The 17341-nt window shown below is 52.0% G+C and overlaps 1 protein-coding gene across 1 annotated transcript; it reads right to left on the bottom strand.

Moving 5' to 3' along the window:
* Window positions 1–2689: 2689 nt before the first annotated feature.
* Window positions 2690–4798, bottom strand: LOC107184194 (the record flags this gene model as incomplete). Its single annotated transcript, XM_015568314.1, has 2 exons — window positions 2690–3239; window positions 4641–4798. Coding segments are annotated over 2 exons (291 nt in total), but the record flags the coding sequence as incomplete, so codon positions are not given.
* Between the last annotated feature and the right edge of the window lie 12543 nt (window positions 4799–17341).

Here is a 17341-nt window from a genome sequence, read left to right as displayed (position 1 = left end):
AGTTGTAGAATTTCCACTCAGCCAGCCCTCCTGTGGCTCTGGACGTTGTCCTTTCCCTGGATCAAGCTTAATTTGAATTGGTTGTTCAAGGCAGCAATCTCTGGTGTTAACCTATGCCGCCATCTTCGGTTCTCCCCCTCTTTTATTTTTCAAGTTTGCTTAAGGAGAGCAGGCAATCGCTTGGAGCGCTGGTGCAACTGCTTGACAACCTTGTCAGGTCATTCACGCCTGTGTCTGACTTGTGCTGAGGTGTTCTTGGCGCTCGGCCGAGTGATTTTTGGACTGTACCCCGGGCATTTTGAGTACAAGGTTAGGAGACTGACTCTCTTCACATTCCTATTTTAGTCGGTGGTCCACCCACTCACGTTATGAGCGCCTGGCCTGGCCCGTGTGTGTGGGCCGTGTTCTAAGTGTCAGTTCCTTTGCACAGCCCCTGCTCTGGGGGCTCCCTGGAGGCCAAGGTCACCCCTGGGCCTAGTCCACCCATTGCAGTGTTTGCTGTGTGATCCCGGTCAGTTTTGTAAATGGATGTGTCGGGAACGTGGGACAGACAAAAGTAACCCCATTCTGCTCCGGACCGAATTGTGCTCCCCTCCTCCCACCCAAATCCACGTGATGAAGCCTAACCCTCATGTGCTGGTACTTGGAGCTGCAGCCTTTGGGAGGGGGTTGGGTTTAGCTGAGGTCATGGGGGCGGGGCTCATGCTGGGATTCAGGCCTCTGTAAGAAGAGTCAGACACACCCCCACCCCTGCCCCTGCCCCGTGAGGACCCTGAGCAGCCCGTCTACAAGACAAGAAACTGAGCACCTGGCATTTGACCCTGGACTCCTAGCCTCCAGGACTGAGAGGGAGCTGCACTCACACTCTCTCCCCTTCCTCCCCTCTGAGCGAAGCCTCTTGCTCTCAGGCGACCTCTGGGAGTCCCGGCGGGCCTTCCCACCTGTCCCAAAACCACGGCCACTGTGGCGTGCCCCTGGCCCACAGCCTGTGTCCCTGTGACCTCGAGAAGGGCCGTGCATGCTGATTACTGCAGATCCAGCTCCTGCTGCCCCTTCTCACTGCAGCTTTACCCAATGTCTTCCCTCCAAGCCCCAGGCCCCAGGAGCCTGACTGTCACCTCCCCTGGACCATGATTACCTGGGCTTAACCAGCCTGTGCCTAACGCACCCCCGCCAGGCCAGGGCACCCATACCTGCTAGCTCCAGCCCCTCACAATGGCTTCGACTTTTCTGCCCGCGCTTCTGTGTTCTGGTTACATGACCCAGGGCCTGGCTTCCAGGAACCAGTACTTCCTGCCTAACTCCCCCGCGTTCGCTTCCTGCAGCAGCGCCTTGCAGTCCACCAGGCTGCCTTCACCTTGGCTTCCGGTGCCTCCTGGCCTGTGAGCCCTTCCCTCTTCTCCCTCTGTTAAGTCCTCTCGGCCTCCTCCAGCAACAAAAATCCCTCTTCCATCAGAACGGCCTCCCATGAACCCAACTGGAATTCATGGCTCATTAGTTAAACTGAATCCCAGATGTGAGAGAGCATAGCAGGTGGGAGAGCTCCAGGCCCCGTGCCCTGTTCTGAGACGTGTGGGACCTGGGCAGATGCTCCCCCAAGGCTTCTGGCCTCTGGGTGGTGCCAGGGCCCCATAGAGACCCCTGGCTCCCTGGGGATGTGAATGGAAACGCTTCATGGCATGTGGGGGCGTTTGAGGCTGGAACGCCACACTTGCTGCTGTCAGAATCGCCCGCCCCACCCTGTGTCTCGGGCACGTAGCCTGCGTATGGGAGGTGTGGCCTACGACTGTCCTGTACTTCACCACATATGTCTCTCTGCTTCGGTTGGAAACTTGCCCAGGCCCAGTGCCCGTTTGGACTTTAAGAATCTGTAACCCTGCCCAGCTGGTGTGGCTCAGTGGTTGAGCATCAAACTATGAACCAGGAGGTCCCGGTTGGATTCCCAGTCAGAGCACAGGCCAGGGTTGTGGCTCGATCCCCGGTGTAGAGGGTGCAGGAGGCAGCCGATCAGTGACTCTCTCTCATCATTGATGTTTTTATCTCTCCCTCTCCCTCTCCCTGCCTCTCTGAATTCAATAAAAAAATATTTTAAAAAAGAATCAGCAACCCCGTAATGGGGGCCTGAGGGATGTCTGGGGAGAGGTGGTGACATTTCAAAGTTCAGAACCTGTGTGGCAAACACTTTGTTGGGGCGGCCAGATATACGTCAGTGGAGCTGACAGGGAGCCAACCAGTGCAAGCATGTGGGGCTTTTAAATAAGCGACAAGACGAAGAGCACCCACACTGGTGATGGCCAGGCAGCCGGGTTTTGTTAAAATTGCTCCGATCCTCCCTGACCGGTTTGGCTCAGTGGATAGAGCGCCGGCCTGTGGACTGAAAGGTCTTAGGTTCGATTCCGGTCAAGAGCATGTATGTACCTTGGTTGCGGGCACATCCCCAGAAGAGGGTATGCAGGAGGCAGCTGATCAATATTTCTCTCCCATCGATGTTTCTGACTCTCTATCCCTCTCCCTTCCTCTCTGTAAAAAAAATCAATAAAATATGTTAAAAATGAAAATAAAATTGCTCCGATCTTATTGATTGGGTCTAGGTGATCATGTTTTTTCCTCCCTGATAATCATGTTTTTGAATAAACCCAAATTAATTTCATATGAAGAAAAAATAGCATTAGATAATTTTATTTGCGAACCTTATTTTCACGACTATTTACAATATTTTAATTCCTGCAGATGCATTTTTCTTCTCAGAAGAAGACAAGAGAAAGGGTTACATGAAACTGCGTCCTACGAGGACAATGGGGAGCAGAACTACTGGGCAATGTTTCAAGTTTGGCTGTGAAGATCATCCCTCTAGCGTGCTTAGAACTGAAAATATTTGGATTTCAAAACTAGACGATAATTCCATGGCAATGAAGATGCCACATGAGCTTTGGTATCTAATAATCTCATCGGTGAGACCTGCAGAGAGGCCTGGCATGGCTGACGGCTCAATTGAGCACTGGGAAGGGTCTGCTGCAGACCCCCAGGTTCGGGGTGACAGTGGGTGCGACCTGGCGGGCACAGCGAAGGGATCAGCCACGGGCACGGCTCTCCCAGCAGAGCGGCCTCAGTGCTCCGTGTCCTCTTGCGTCAAGGAAGCCAGAAGCTCTTGGCCAACGTCTGCCTGCTTTTCGGTCTCATCTGGATGGTTCCTCAGCCTCAGCTTGGTCTCCAGTCTCTGCTTCCATTCTTCTCTGAGCCTGAACATAGGACAGAACACACAGGGGACGCTCATCTCCTGGGCTGTTGGTTCGGGAAAAGCTTTCTTCCTTTTCCCCCCGACCGTGTGTGTGTGTGTGTGTGTGTGTGTGTGTGTGTGTGCATGTGCGTGTGTGTGTGTGTGTCAGGTTGTAAAAGGCATTCAGAGGACTTGCAAATTTAAATATGAACATGTTTTAACTCTCACTTCTGTTCAACGTACCCGAATCTCAATCCTCTGAACTTTCCTTTGAAAGTACAATATCTTTAAAGTATTGGGGGCGGGGGAGCGGGGACCCTGTCAATCTAGAATTGTTTACCCAGCAAGGCTGGCATCCACATACAGAGGCTTTAAGTTGTGCAGAAACAGAGATTCCTTCCTGGCAGACTGCCACGGCACATGCTAACGGCCTTTCCGTCAAGCAGAAGGAAGTCGGGGTCACGATGGAATAAAAGCACCTGAAAAGGCAGCTGTGTGGATGCATATTCATAACTTTTTCTTACTATTTGAACACCTTTAAAAGATAATCAGTGGTTGAAAGCAACACTGTTCATTATGTGACATGGGGCTTATAACACATGGAAGTAAAAATGTACTTGTGTACAATAGCTCGACAGCCAGGAGGGGGAAATGGCACCATCTCGCTGTAAGGCTTTTACACGCTCAAGGAGATGATGCACCCTTGAAGGTGTGTGGTAAGTTCAGGGTGGATATGTAAATCCTAAAGCAACTACCAAAATAACACAATTACAATCCAATTACCTGGGATAAAAAAGCAGTATCCAAACACATGCTCCCCAAATTTCGTGTAACCCTCATACACTAGAACCAGTGACAGAGAGAAAAGATAAGACAGAGTATACATTTGGGGTTTTTTTTTGTTTGTTTCTTAAATATATTTTTATTGATTTTTTACAGAGAGGAAGGGAGAGGGACAGAGAGTTAGAAACATCGATAAGAGAGAAACATCAATCAGCTGCCTCCTGCACACTCCCCACTGGGGATGTGCCCACAACCAAGGTACATGCCCCTGACTGGAATTGAACCTGGGACCCTTCAGTCTGTAGGCCGACGCTCAGTTCACTGAGCCAAACCGGTTAGGGCTACATTTGTTAATGTATAAGAATTGTAAAACCATAGGTGGTGGCAGCAACATATGCATGGAAAATTAAAATAATTTCATCCTCTGAGATGCCCTTCTGGCATTCTTCTGGGAAAGTCAATTTTGCATAAAGGAATAGACACACAAGGATGCTAATGCTGTGTCAATGTGTGTTGTTGTTGTAGGCTTCTGACAGTGGGGAGGTTGTGCCTGGCGGGAGGGGTACGTGGGAACTCTACTTTCTGCTCATTTTGCTGTGAATTTGCTCTAAAAAATAGTCTATTTTTAAAAAACACATACTTTCTCAGTGCACTTCTCCCCAGGCGCCGCTCCTCCGATTCTCGGTAGAAGGTCTGTTTGCCGATTTCCCTTTCCCAGAAGTGTTTGAGCTCGTGACAGGTGTTCCGGCAGAAGACCTCCCGGCGGACGTACTGATTGTTCATCCCCTGGAAGAGAAAAGATCAGCCGAACCCTCGTAGAACAGAACACGCTCCCTGGGCCTCTCGAGGTGCTGACATCGTTACCCGAGGGAGACCCCGGCCAGTACAGACCCTCAGCATCAGGAATAACAGCCGTCACAGGTGTGAAAGCAGGAGCTCCCCGCGGGCCTGGCAGGTCCGGGCACCTGGCTCATCCCTCTGCCCCTCCTCCTCCTCACAGAAGCATGGCTTCTCAGCTCTTCACGGACAGCAGTGTGCAGGCGTGTGTGCATCTACTCACAGCACCCTGAGTGGACACCGTCCCGTTTCTAGGGGCGTCTGAAGGTCACAGCGCTTGCGTGGGTCCCGCAGCATCGCCGGCGGGAGGTAGACTGCAGACGTGGGAATGTGCTCTAGCCCTTTACTCAGGGTCTGCCCAGAAAACAGTCCCAGCGCCAGACGCAGCCGAGCAAGCACTTTGGGGTGCGTGCATGTGCGTGTGTGGAATGGCTCATGTCAGACACTCAGAGCGCTCAGTTCTCCATGAAGAAACTGCCCAACACCCAGACCTGGGGGGCGAGGGAAAGGGTTAGAGGCTACTGTCCAGGGAGAGGCAGTGCCCAGCTGGGGGCGACGACGATAAGGCACAGTGGACGGGTTCACAATATTCTGGGGGTGTCAACTCAGGTGGTGAGTGAAGTTGACGGCATCAGGGGAGCCTTCAGCGGCTGTGCCTGTGCACAGAAGGGAAGCACCAGAGCAGGCCCGTGGGGAGCAGGCCCATGGGGAGAGAGTGGCTCGACCAGGACCGGACAGGTTGAGGTGCCTGGTGCTGATCCCAGGGCAAGGCTTCGGAAAGGGCACGTAGGCACTGAGGCCGGAGCTCAGCGTGAAGGTCTGGACACAGCTCTCTCTCAGACACTGGGCTGTGGGGCGGGTAGAAGGGGAGGGGCTTGAAGCCAGATGTTTACTCCAGACCCGTTTGTGCGTTGATCTGACGTGCCTTCTGCTGGTGAATCAATTCTCCGGGCCTCTGCACTGAAAAAATGTCTTTGAAGATCAAATTTGACCATGAAGGTGACTTCAGGTTTAACAGGGAGTGAGCTGGACACACACTCGTCACAGGCACCGGGATTTCCTGTGACAGGAGCTGGGGTGGTAGTGGGGGCCAAGGAGAGTCCCCTGACATGGTCTGAGGGGAAGGGACATGTCGATGAGTGGGTGGGAGCACCGGGTGCGGGAGCAGACTGTGCCAAGGCCTGCGGGATGGTCTGTGGAAGCAGAGACCCTGAAGCAGATGGGGGCGCCCTGGGGTGGGGGAGGGGACTCCAGGTTATGACTTGTTTCTGGGGATGGTTACACGGCGGCACGCAATTGCCAAAACTTATCCACGGGCAGACTTTGTGACACACGAGCTCCGCCTCAGGAACAGGAGACATGCTTCTGTTTGGACCAGAGAGTCATCGAAGCTCCCGGCCCTGAGCTCCTGGGCGACCGTCGGGACCTGACGGTGAGGGTCCCTCAGCCCGTCCTTCACGTGTTCTGTGAGCACGCGTTTCGGTTTCCTGGGTTCTGAAACGAGGGCACGGCTCCACCTGGCCGACACGTGAGGGGCAACAGCAATGGTTGGCGAGCCCTCGGGAAGCGCGGGGGTCGTCCTTGAGAAACACATGCTCTGCTCCTGTCTCCTCGGCCAGGAACCCGCCACCTGATCCCATGTCCACGAGAACTGGCGCTGCTTCCCGCCGCCAGCACCCGCTCCGGAGGCCGTGGCTACGAGGACCAGCGTGAACTGCACAAAACAGCTTTGCCTACAGAGACCAGCAGCACGTGACGCCTGCCCCTCGGTCCAGCTGAACAGGGCGTTGAGCTGGTGCCATCTCGGAGGCATCGGGCAGCACGAGGGCCCCCAGCGTTCAGTGAACCCGCTGCTGCAGAGGCCCAGGGTTAGGTGGGTCCTCGCGCTCGCTGTACCAGCTGCTTAGTTTCCAAGTCCGGGGTTACTTCGAGTGTGAAACCCAAATGAGGAATGAGAAGGCGGTGTTTTTTAATCCGCACCCGACGACATTCTCCCCATTGAACTTTTTATTTTTTTAGAGAGTGGAAGGGAGGAAGGGGAGGGGGAGAGAGAAACCTCCATGTGAGACAGGCGTCGGCATTGGTGGCCTCTTGCTTGTGCCCACCGGGTCTGGGAATTGAACCTGCAGCGGCGGTATATGCTCCTGACTGGGAATAGAGCCTGTGACCTTCAATCTGAGGGTCAACACTAACCACTGAGCAACCGTCCAGGGCAAAAGGTGTTTGTTTTTAAAGAATTTTGGTTTATACAGCTCACTCTTGAGACGTGGCTAGAGCTGTTCGTTCTGTCAGCTGGCCGTGCATGCCGCCATATTTCTTGTCTACCCGACACCTTTTAAGAGCAACTACTCTGTATTTTTCAGAACATTTTTAAAGGCTTCATACTGATTACAGCTTGAAGTAGAACTGGAGTTCCAGATAAACAGGACGGGCCACCCTGTCTCAGCCCAGGGTGTAGTGGACTGTGGACCCAGAAAGCAGGTCACTGAAGGTCAGAATTCCAATGACTGCTGAATGGAGCTAATTTTTTTTTTTTTTTGAGAGAAACATCAATGTGAACGAGAAATTTCGATCGGTTGCCTCCCATCTGTGCTGTGACCAGGAAATCGAACCCACTACCTTTTGATGTGCAGGACGATGTTCCAACCAACTGAGCCACCCGCCAGAGACACATTTCCTGGTTTTACTCTGGTCTCTCCAGTTTAGACTCAAGGCAACCCACAAGCGGGGACGTGGCTGAAGAGAGCACCAAGAAGTCCTCTGAGTCTAGAGAGGAGACTCCAGTGCTCAGGGATGAGGGAAATCACTTGTTTTTCTTTTCTCCAGTCTCTCAGGTCCCAGGAAATTCCAAGGTGAGGAAGGCTTGGCAGCAACAATGGAAGTGAAGGATCAGCAGGGCCTGCAGACAACATCCTGGGCAGCAGAACTTGTCCCAGCAGGAGAAGCTGTGGTCTCACCCTCCTACCTCCTCCCTCTCAGTCCTCTGGGCGTTTGACCCCAGACATGAGGGCAGCCACGGGAAGTGCAGGGCAGAACAGGTAACTACAGCCCAGGTTTCTGGCCAAAGGGATGAAAACGGGGAGTCCGGGGAATTGGAAATCACTGGGGAGACCACAGATGTGGGCGGACCTCAGGAGTGACGCCTTAAAAATTGCCGCTGAGTGCTGGCTGGCCTGGGGGCTGCACAGGTTGGTTCTGACTCTGAACAGTGACAGTGTAGAGAGAAAATCATAGCAGATGGAGGAAACCTGACCACGTCCTCAGCCCAGTAGCCTGAAGGGTAATCATGGATCTCTCCACCCAACGGCAGAATACAGGTCCCTTCCAAGTGCACGTGAAGCAAACCTCAAAGGAATTCCTCAAACTAAGAGAGTTTAGCAAAGATGCAGGATATGAGATCAATACACAGAATTAATATTTGCCAGTGAGCAACTGGAAACTGACATTGAAAACACACCACTAGCACCCGGCAGTGTGGCCCAGTGGTTGAGTGTCGCGCTGTGAACCACAAAGTCACGGTTCAGTTCCCAGCAGGGCACATGCCTGGGTGGCAGGCTCGATCCCCAGTGGGGGGCATGCAGGAGCCAGCAGATCAATGATTCTCTCTCATCATTGATGTTTCTATCTCTCTCTCCCTCTCCCTTTCTCTCTGAAATCAATAAATATATACGTATGTATATAAAACCCACTACCATCTACAATAACTCCTCAAGTGAAATACTTAGCTATAAATCTAACAAAACATGTATAAAATATCCTAAAAACTAGGGATTGAGAGGCAAGCTGATTCTCAACAAATAGTGTTGTGACAACAGGATACCAATATGCAAAAAATAAAAATAAAAGAACCTGACATAACTCTCACCTTACACAAAAGTGAACTGAAAATGGATCTAATATAAACTGTAAAACTTTTAGGAGAACACATAGGAGAAATTTTTTTGTGGTTTGGGGGTTAGAGTTCTTAGAAATGACAGTAAAAAGCACATTCATGAAAACAATTTAATAAATTGGGCTTCATCAAAATGAAGTCTTTGCAAATGACACTGTTAAGGGAATGAAAGACAAGATACAAGCAAACAAAAAATATTTGCCAATAACATATGACAAAGGACTTGTCTCCAGAATCTGTAAAGAACTCTCAAAACTCAACAATATGAAAGCAAAACCCAATGAAATGCGGGCAAAGCACTTCAATAGACACTTCGTCCAAGAGGACACACAGATGTCAAACAGCATGAAGAAATGTGCATCATAGTCACCAGGGAAACACCAATTTAAACCATGTAGAGACACCACTCCGCCCTGTGAGAAGGGCCAAGATAAAAATAGGGGCGTCAGGTGGTAGGATGGAGAGCAGCTGGTAGACCCTGGGAATGCGACATGGACAGGTATTATTCCAGAAAACAGTGGGGTGGCTCCTCACAAGTTAAACGTATACCCACCCTATGACCCAGCCATCTAGGTATGTCGCCTAGAGCAGTGGCCGGCAAACTGTGGCTTGAGAGCAACATGCGGCTCTTTGTTCCCTTGAGTGTGGCTCTTCCACAAAATACCACGTGCGGGCGCACACGTACAGTGCGATCCAAACTTCGTGGCCCATTGCGCAGAAGTTGGTTTTCGACCTGGGCGAGTCTATTTCGAAGAAGCACTGTTGATATTTGGCTCTGTTGACTAATGAGTTTGCCGACCACTGGCCCAGAGAAGTGCAAAAACCTCTGCACCTGTACACGGTTCTGTTTGTAATTGCCAATAAGTAGAAACAACCTGATCGTTCTTCAGTGAGGGGAAGGGTGAAAAACACCTGTCAAACATCCAGACAATGGAATACTGTGCAGCAATAAGAAAGAACAAACTCCTGACACAGTCAATAACTTGGATGAACCCAGAAGTTATACAGAGGGGAAGCAGCAATTGGAAACTAAAATGAAATAGATTATATGTTATCTGTGACTCCATTTGTATGACAGCCTTGGAAAGACCAGCTGTCATCACTGCCTGGGGTGAGGAGGGAGAGTTGAACCACAAAGGCACAGCGTGAGGGGACTGTGGACTTGCTCTGTGTGCTGACCGTGGTTGGTGGCTCCATGGAGCTGTGGGTGTGATCAATCCACAGAACTGAGCACACACAAAGCCTCCCTTTTACCAGATGGCCCACACTTGGTACATCTTAGGCCTCAGTCTGCTGTGAAGTCCACTGTGGGTGAGCCTCCCTGTCTGAAGTCCCTGAGACCACTGGTTTGGGGGAGTTAGCACCTTTCTCTCAAAATGCACTCCCTGTCTTCTCTGGGCCAAGTGAACACTGTCACTGACTTCTGGCTTCCGCACGGAGTTTAGCTTGTTTCAAATGCATCATCTAAATATACAATTAGATATGAAAAGCCCCATTGGGATGGCTAAGTCATATCCAACCAGATGCAAGGTAAGGGTTCAGAGGGAAGGTGAATTTTAGAGGCTGGCAAAGACAGGTTTGCAAAGAGTAGATGCACTCCACTTCCAAGAAGTGGGAGGTGAGTCCCATCCCCGCACCCAAGTGCGCACCCTTTACCTTTGAGAGGAATCTGCCGCGGTCTGGATGGTGTGAAGGAGGGAGGGAAGCTCAGCGCAGCTCTGGCTTCCGGAGGCCTGGCCTGGTCCTGGGACCGCAGGGTCTCCGCCCTTTATATGCTCCGCAGTAGGAGGTGTTGCAGAAATGCCTCCGTGAGAAGCACGGAGGTCTCATTCCAGGGACATGGGGGCCTCCTACCTGGTGAAAATAGCCCCAGGCCCTGCTCTCCTCCCGCCCAGGGGCAGGAGAGCGTGGCTCTGGCAGGACCTGCAGGGACCATGACTTGGCTGGAACCAGCTATTGTTCAGAACATGCTCGGGATTATCTGTGAGCACGAACCTGCTGGGCCCCCGGCAAAGACGCCCTCCACCCCGGGGGTAAAGGAGCCTCAGATGGTGTGACAAGTCACACTTTGGAGTCACTTTACAGGATGACTCAGAGGCCTGCTGTCCTTTGGAACCGCTAATCCAGCATGGAGGGTGGTGAAGGCACTTCACAGTCTGCTCAGCTTCCCCCCCACACCCCCACCCCCGCCCCAGCAGGATCTGGCCATGGAGCCGTCTCCCAGGGAACAGTCACCAAACCAAGGACTTCTCAGCTGAGAGCGACACTCATTCTCTGTTCTTGGGTAACATCTGGAATGGCCCTTTGTCTGAGACAGCCAGACTGTCTTCCCTGCTGGGCTCGGCTCCTAAGTGTGGATGCTCAGACCTCCACAACGGACACCTGGGGCAGGAAGCAGGTGGAACAGCTGCTTTTGAACCTATGGGGTATTTAATAAGCCTTTCCCCTCCTAATGTGAATGTCTAATGCAGCAGCAGAGCCAGATCGTGCAGTTGAGGGTTTTTAAAAATACCAATAAAGAAGAAGAAGAAGAACAAGAACAAGAACAAGAAGAACAAGAACAAGAAGAACAAGAACAAGAAGAACAAGAACAAGAAGAACAAGAAGAACAACAACAAGAAGAAGAAGGAAGATTCATGCATTCATTGGTTGACTCTTACATGTGCCCTGACTGGGGATCGAACTTGCAACCTTGGCATATTGGGACGATGCTCTAACGAACTACTCAGCCAGGGCCTGAGGGCTTTTTCATAGGGGAGGAGTAGATTTGGGGCCACCCCTCAGGGAGAGAGAGAGAGAGAGAGGGAGAGAGAGAGAAACATCCATGTGAGCTAAACCTCAATCAACTGCCTTACCTCCTGCAGGCCTCCTACCTGGGATCGAGCCCATAAACCTGGGACTGTGCCCTGATCAGGAATCAAACCAGCAACCTTTTGGTGCTCAAGACGATGCCCAACCAAGTCACCAGGGCAGGGCTGGGTGTGGCTTTAACTTTGGGCAACCCTGTGCTCCTCCACCAGGACCCATGAGTGTCAAATAGGAAGCAGGTGAGCATCTTGCTTCTCCCCTGTCTTCTCCCAGGGAGTCCCCTCCAGACCTGGCTCCTGATTTCCAGACGCCTCCTGACCTCATGGTCCAGTCTTGAGTCATGATTGTGACCCCACAAATCTAAAGCATTAAAAGGTTTTGTTGGACACATTTCATTTTTTATTTGTTTACTTACTTACTAGAGGCCTGGTACACGGATTCCTGCACCAGTGGGGTCCCTCTGCCTGGCCTGCGGAGTGTGAGAGGGCACAGGCCAGCCCAAGGAACCCCACCGGTGCACAATAGGGGCGGGAGGGACTGCAGGAGGGCTCCAGGGTGTGTCGGGCCCATCTCGCCCAGTCCCAATCGGCTGGACCCCAGCAGCAAGCTAACCTACCACTGGGAGCGTCTGCCCCCTGGTGGTCAGTGCACATCATAGCGACTGGTCGTATGATCTAACGAACGGTCGAACACTTAGCATATTAGGCTTTTATTATGTAGGTTTTTGCTGCAAAGAGCTGTATTGTTTCATTTGGTCCAATGTATGGGAGAGGGCTTCAGGTGGTTAAAAGAATGGTTAGTAGTTTCTGGGAGAGGCTCAGGCAAAAGCCAGACACCATGGGCCCCGCAAAGGCCTCTGGGCTCCCGGGGCTCCTAGTCGTGCTTGAGGGTGAGCCTTTCGAAGAGACACTCGCCCAGCTCAGCCTGGAGGCCGGAGCCTGAGGATGTGAGTCAGGTGATGGCCCATATTCTTGATGAGTTTCACCTGCTCATCCAGGAAGTGGCTCTCCAGGAAGTCACAGAGCTGAGGGTCCGCACAGGTAGGACCAGGGCCTGCAGCTCCAAAAGGGCCTGATTCGGGTTCCTCTCCAAGGCCAGGGGGACTCCCATGGTGTCCTGAGTTTTGCCCTCATCTTGGGAGGCTTCAGCACGTCCTGGAAGAGAATGCGGCCACTGCGCTCGTTTTGCAACTTTAAGAGACGCTCAGCACGCTAGTATTTCTCTCTGCCAACACGCGGGAGAAGTTGTCTCGCCCTTGAGAGCCACGCCATCAGGTCGAAATAGAAGCCCGGAGAGAGGTAGGTGTGGGAGGCCCACAGATGCAGGTTTGCCAGGTGGTTGAGGCAGCCTCCACCTCGGTGGAGTAATTCTGATGAATTTGGGAGCTCATGGCTGTTCAGCAATAAGGAGTTAATGTAGAAAACATTCCCGTGTGTTGGATGGTCTCAGAGGTGGTTCTGAAGGTGGTGACTGAGAGTGACCGGAGGCTGGAAGAAGGGCGCCCCGGGTCTGTTCCATCCAAACACTGTTGAAGCAAGAGACGGATCCGGGACCTCTGAGGGCACTGCCTGTTGGACACATTTTAGTTTGCAGAGTGCTTTCAATTAAATTATCTAGTGAGTTATCTAGGGGATAAGGAAAAGCGATAAGTGCGACAAACAGGACAGAAGACAGAAGACAGTGTGGGAAGTCCCCGTCGATAAGGCTGCTGCTGAGGAGTGGCCGTGAAGGTCTGTAGCATTCAGGGCCCCGAGTGCCCGGCAGCCCGGGCAGAGCGGGATAGGGCTTGACAGACAGAACGGCTGGCCCCCGGGCCTGGGTCCCCAGCAGCTCAGACCTCTGTCCACTGCAGACCCCAACTCAGAGCTGGGAGCTGGGCCTTCCCGAAAAGCCATCCTCTGCAAACTCGGCCAGAGGCCTCCGAGGCTTCTGGTGCCTTCATGAGGCAGGAGCCTGGACCCCTGTGTGTGCACTAATCTGTAGGGAATTAGGAGTCTGTTCGCCTGGCGATTTATCTTCAAGGACCTTGTTTAAAATCACGCTTGGTAACAGATAAGATTGCGAAATTGGAACCTGGGCTTGTGTGTCCCTCCTGACAGTCTGTAAGCCGTTCCTGCTTGGTGGTCCGCCCTGGATCACACCGGCGTTTGCACCGGAGTCTGCCCTGTCATCTCTGAAGAAAAATGAGGGCGGGACAGAGCCTCCGGCAGAGCCACGAAGAAGAGTATTTGGGGTTACACGCTTTTGGGGTCTTTCCAGACACTGAGGTTGAGGCTGTTGAGTCCAGTGGCGCCTGGCCAAGCACGGCCTTACGTTTCAAGGGCAGCGCTCTGGCGGGGCCTGAGCTGGCTTCATGGAGCAGAGGTCAGGCTGAGTGACCTCGTGCTGGGGCTCCTCCTCTACTCTCCACCGGAACCCGTGAGCGAGAACACGTGTACAGGTGGGGCACGTGTTCCTCGTGTGACCCCCAAGTGGCTAGGAGCCAGAATAACTGCTGAAACTCACATCCACACGCCCAGCCCAGTCCAGGGAAACCTGGCCAACTGCATTGGGCAGGTCTGATGTGGTTGGGACCATGTGCCAGCTCGGCCCAGCAGGACCCTGCACACTCTCATGCCATCCTCACAAGGATCCTTCAGACGTGGGTGTTGATATCATCCCCCCACGCAGGGACAGGGACAGTGAGGTCTAGAGAGCCCCGGGGTCTTCTCCGCACTGAGCCCCACAATTACTCAGTGGTTTGTCTTGTTAAGATTTCCATACAGCCTGGCCAGCGTGGCTCAGAGGTTGAGTGTCAACCTATGAACCTGGAGGTCACAGTTTGATTCCTGGTCAGGGCACTTGCCTGGGTTTTAGGCTCAATCCCCCAGTATGGGGCGTGCAGGAGGCAGCCAGTCAGTGATTCTCTTTCATTGGTGTTTCTATTTCTCCTGCACATCTCCTACTGGGGATATGCCCGCAACCCAGGTACATGCCCTTGACCGGAATCGAACCTGGGACCTTTCAGTCCGCAAGCCGACGCTCTATCCACTGAGCCAAACCGGTTTCGGCAACAATTTTTTTTTAAAGGAAGGTTTCCATACAAGGCAGTGCAGACTGTAAGTTCTAGTCCGGTCTCCACCGCCTGGCCCTGGGGACCGGATGTCTCCTTGGCAGCTTGCCTGGCTCTGTACTTGTGACGGCACAAATGTTATTCATGGCACTTGCCTCGTAAGACCACTTTTCTGTGCAGGGAAGTTAAGATGTGACAGGTAATTTACCAAGGATCTGCTGCAACGCCAGGTACTCCCACCCTTTCTCCTCTCACAGGTCCCGCGGGTCAGGCTCCTGAGGGCCCCTGTGGGCAAAAGCAGCCGCTCCGGCACCACCTGGTCACTGCTCAGACGCAGCGGAGGCCAGGCCTGCTCCGCTCCCCAGGCCCAGCTCAGGGTTGTGGGGGCCTCATCAGTGCTCACCTGGGCCTGGCCTAGGCCTCTGTCAGTCTGTGCTGAACAAATGTGATGACAGCCGCTGGGGGAGATGGACCTGGCTAATCGGGAAGGTTAATTTACATCCGCCCTTCCGTGTAAGGAGTAAGTGTGTAGCTTAGAAGGGCTGTATTGCTGGGAGAAGAAAGCAGAGGCATCTTCTGCTTTCATGTCCTGTTTATCAGCAGATGGGGTGGCCAGGTCTGCAGGGAAGCACGACTCCTGGAGGCGCCAGACTCTGCTGGGGCCCCTTGGTAAATGGCGCTGTTCCTCCATTCATCATCTTCCCTTGTGGGGATGTGGGCATGGCCTCCAGTGCTAATTGTCTTATAACACAGAACTGCTAATGAGGAAGATGAGGAACCTCCGAGCCTGCAGTCCTCACCCCTTTTCCTCCCGCCACTCTCCCTCCCTGCATTCACACCCCCCCCCAACATTCCCACACCCAGAGAGCAGCTCTAGGGTCCCCAGTGATTGACACTTGGTTGCTGAGGGTCCTCACATTCCAGTGGGGGAGACAGATATGGAAACAGATCAGTGATGAAGTGTTACAGGATCTGAGACCTGTGGGGGGCGTTTAGCTCATGGAGGGGGGTTCAGCCCTACCCCGGATGCTGATAGGGTGAGGGTGGGGGACAGTGGGAGGGAGAGTGCCAGTCACAAATAACATGTACTCTGTGACTCCATCTACATGAGGTACCTGGATAGTCAGGTTCATGGACACAGGAAATAGAGTGGGGTTGCCAGGGGCTGGAGATGGGGAGGCAGGGAGAGACTGTTTAATGGGTAGTTTCAGTTTGGGAAGATGAAAAAGTTCTAGAGATGGTGGTGGTGGGGAGGGAGTGGTTACCCAATGCCAGTGCACTTAATGCCAATGAGCTGTATGATTTTATTTATTTTATTTTTAAAAAATATATTTTATTGATTTTTTACAGAGAGGAGGGAGAGGGATAGAGTTAGAAACATCGATGAGACAGAAACATCGACCAGCCGCCTCCCGCATACCTCCCACTGGGGATGTGCCCGCAACCAAGGTACATGCCTTTAACCGGAATCGAACCCGGGACCCTTCAGTCCGCAGGCTGACGCTACACCCACTGAAGTAACCACAGCGCTCATTCGGGCCAGTATCCTGCCCGTCTTCCCCAGGCATAGGTACATACACACCCATTTTACGGTAGTTTTATCACCTGGTTTACAGCTCAATATATTGGGAACATTTTCTCACAAGCATAACCGATTAAGCACTGTTGTTAGGAAAATTTGGATATAATTATTTTCCAAGGAGACTTTATTCCCTTTACAATGCCTTGAGAAAAAAGGGGTGTCCTTGTCTTTTACAGCTTTCTATAGAAACTTGCCCTTTGATTTAGCTTTTTAACTTGCTTCTCTGTGTCCATCGAATAAATCATCAACCAAGTAATCATTGTATTGTTTCTGCCCTCGCCCATTTGCTTCCTCTCTAACTGGTCTCCCTGGCCACACGGACCCTGCATTCCTCCAGCATCTGCTTATCCCCTCTCGTTTGCTCCCCTTACAGACGCTTCCATTACAGTGTCTAGAAATGGATTGTGACCAACTCTACCTACTCAAAGCTTTATCTTCAGTTCCACGTTAGATTAGCTCCCCCCCCACCCCCCAATATATTTCTTTATTGATTTCAGAGAGGAAGGGAGAGGGAGAGAGAGATAGAAACACCAATGATGAGAGAGAATCATTGATCGGCCGCCTCCTGCACACCCCCCACTGGGGATCGAGCCCGCAACCAAGGTACATGCCTTGACCGGAATCGAACCTGGGACCCCTCAGTCCGCAGGCCAACACTCTATCCACTGAGCCAAGCTGGCTAGGGCTAGATTAGCTTTTAATAATCTAAAGAGGTAGAAGTACTAGTATTTTGAAGAGAAGAGCTGCTGAAAGTGATCATATACTTTGGGAAGCTTATGGTGAACATGCTCCATCTCAAGATACTTGTGAACACTGGTTCAAGTGCTTTAAAAATGATGAATTCAATGTGAAAGACAAAGAACGTCCAGTTCAACCGAAAAAGTTTGAAGACCAACAATGACAAGCATTATTGGATGAAGATGCGTATCAAACTCAAAAACAACTTCCAGAAAGATGAAACGTTGCTCAGCAAACAATTTCCGATCGTTTACACGCAATGGGAACGATTTTAAAGGAAGGGAAACGGTGCCACATCAACTGAACGAAAGACAAATGGAAAACTGAAAAGTCATCAGTGAAATGTTGCATTAATGGCACGAAAGAAAGTCTTTTTTGCATCGAATTGTGACTGGCGATGAAAAGTGGATTTATTTTGAGAATCCCCAACGC

The sequence above is a fragment of the Myotis davidii genome, unplaced genomic scaffold, assembly GCF_000327345.1.
Source record: "Myotis davidii unplaced genomic scaffold, ASM32734v1 scaffold663, whole genome shotgun sequence".
Taxonomy (NCBI): domain Eukaryota; kingdom Metazoa; phylum Chordata; class Mammalia; order Chiroptera; family Vespertilionidae; genus Myotis; species Myotis davidii.
The sequence above is the reverse complement of the archived record's forward strand: the minus strand, read 5'-3'. Positions and strand labels throughout refer to the sequence as shown.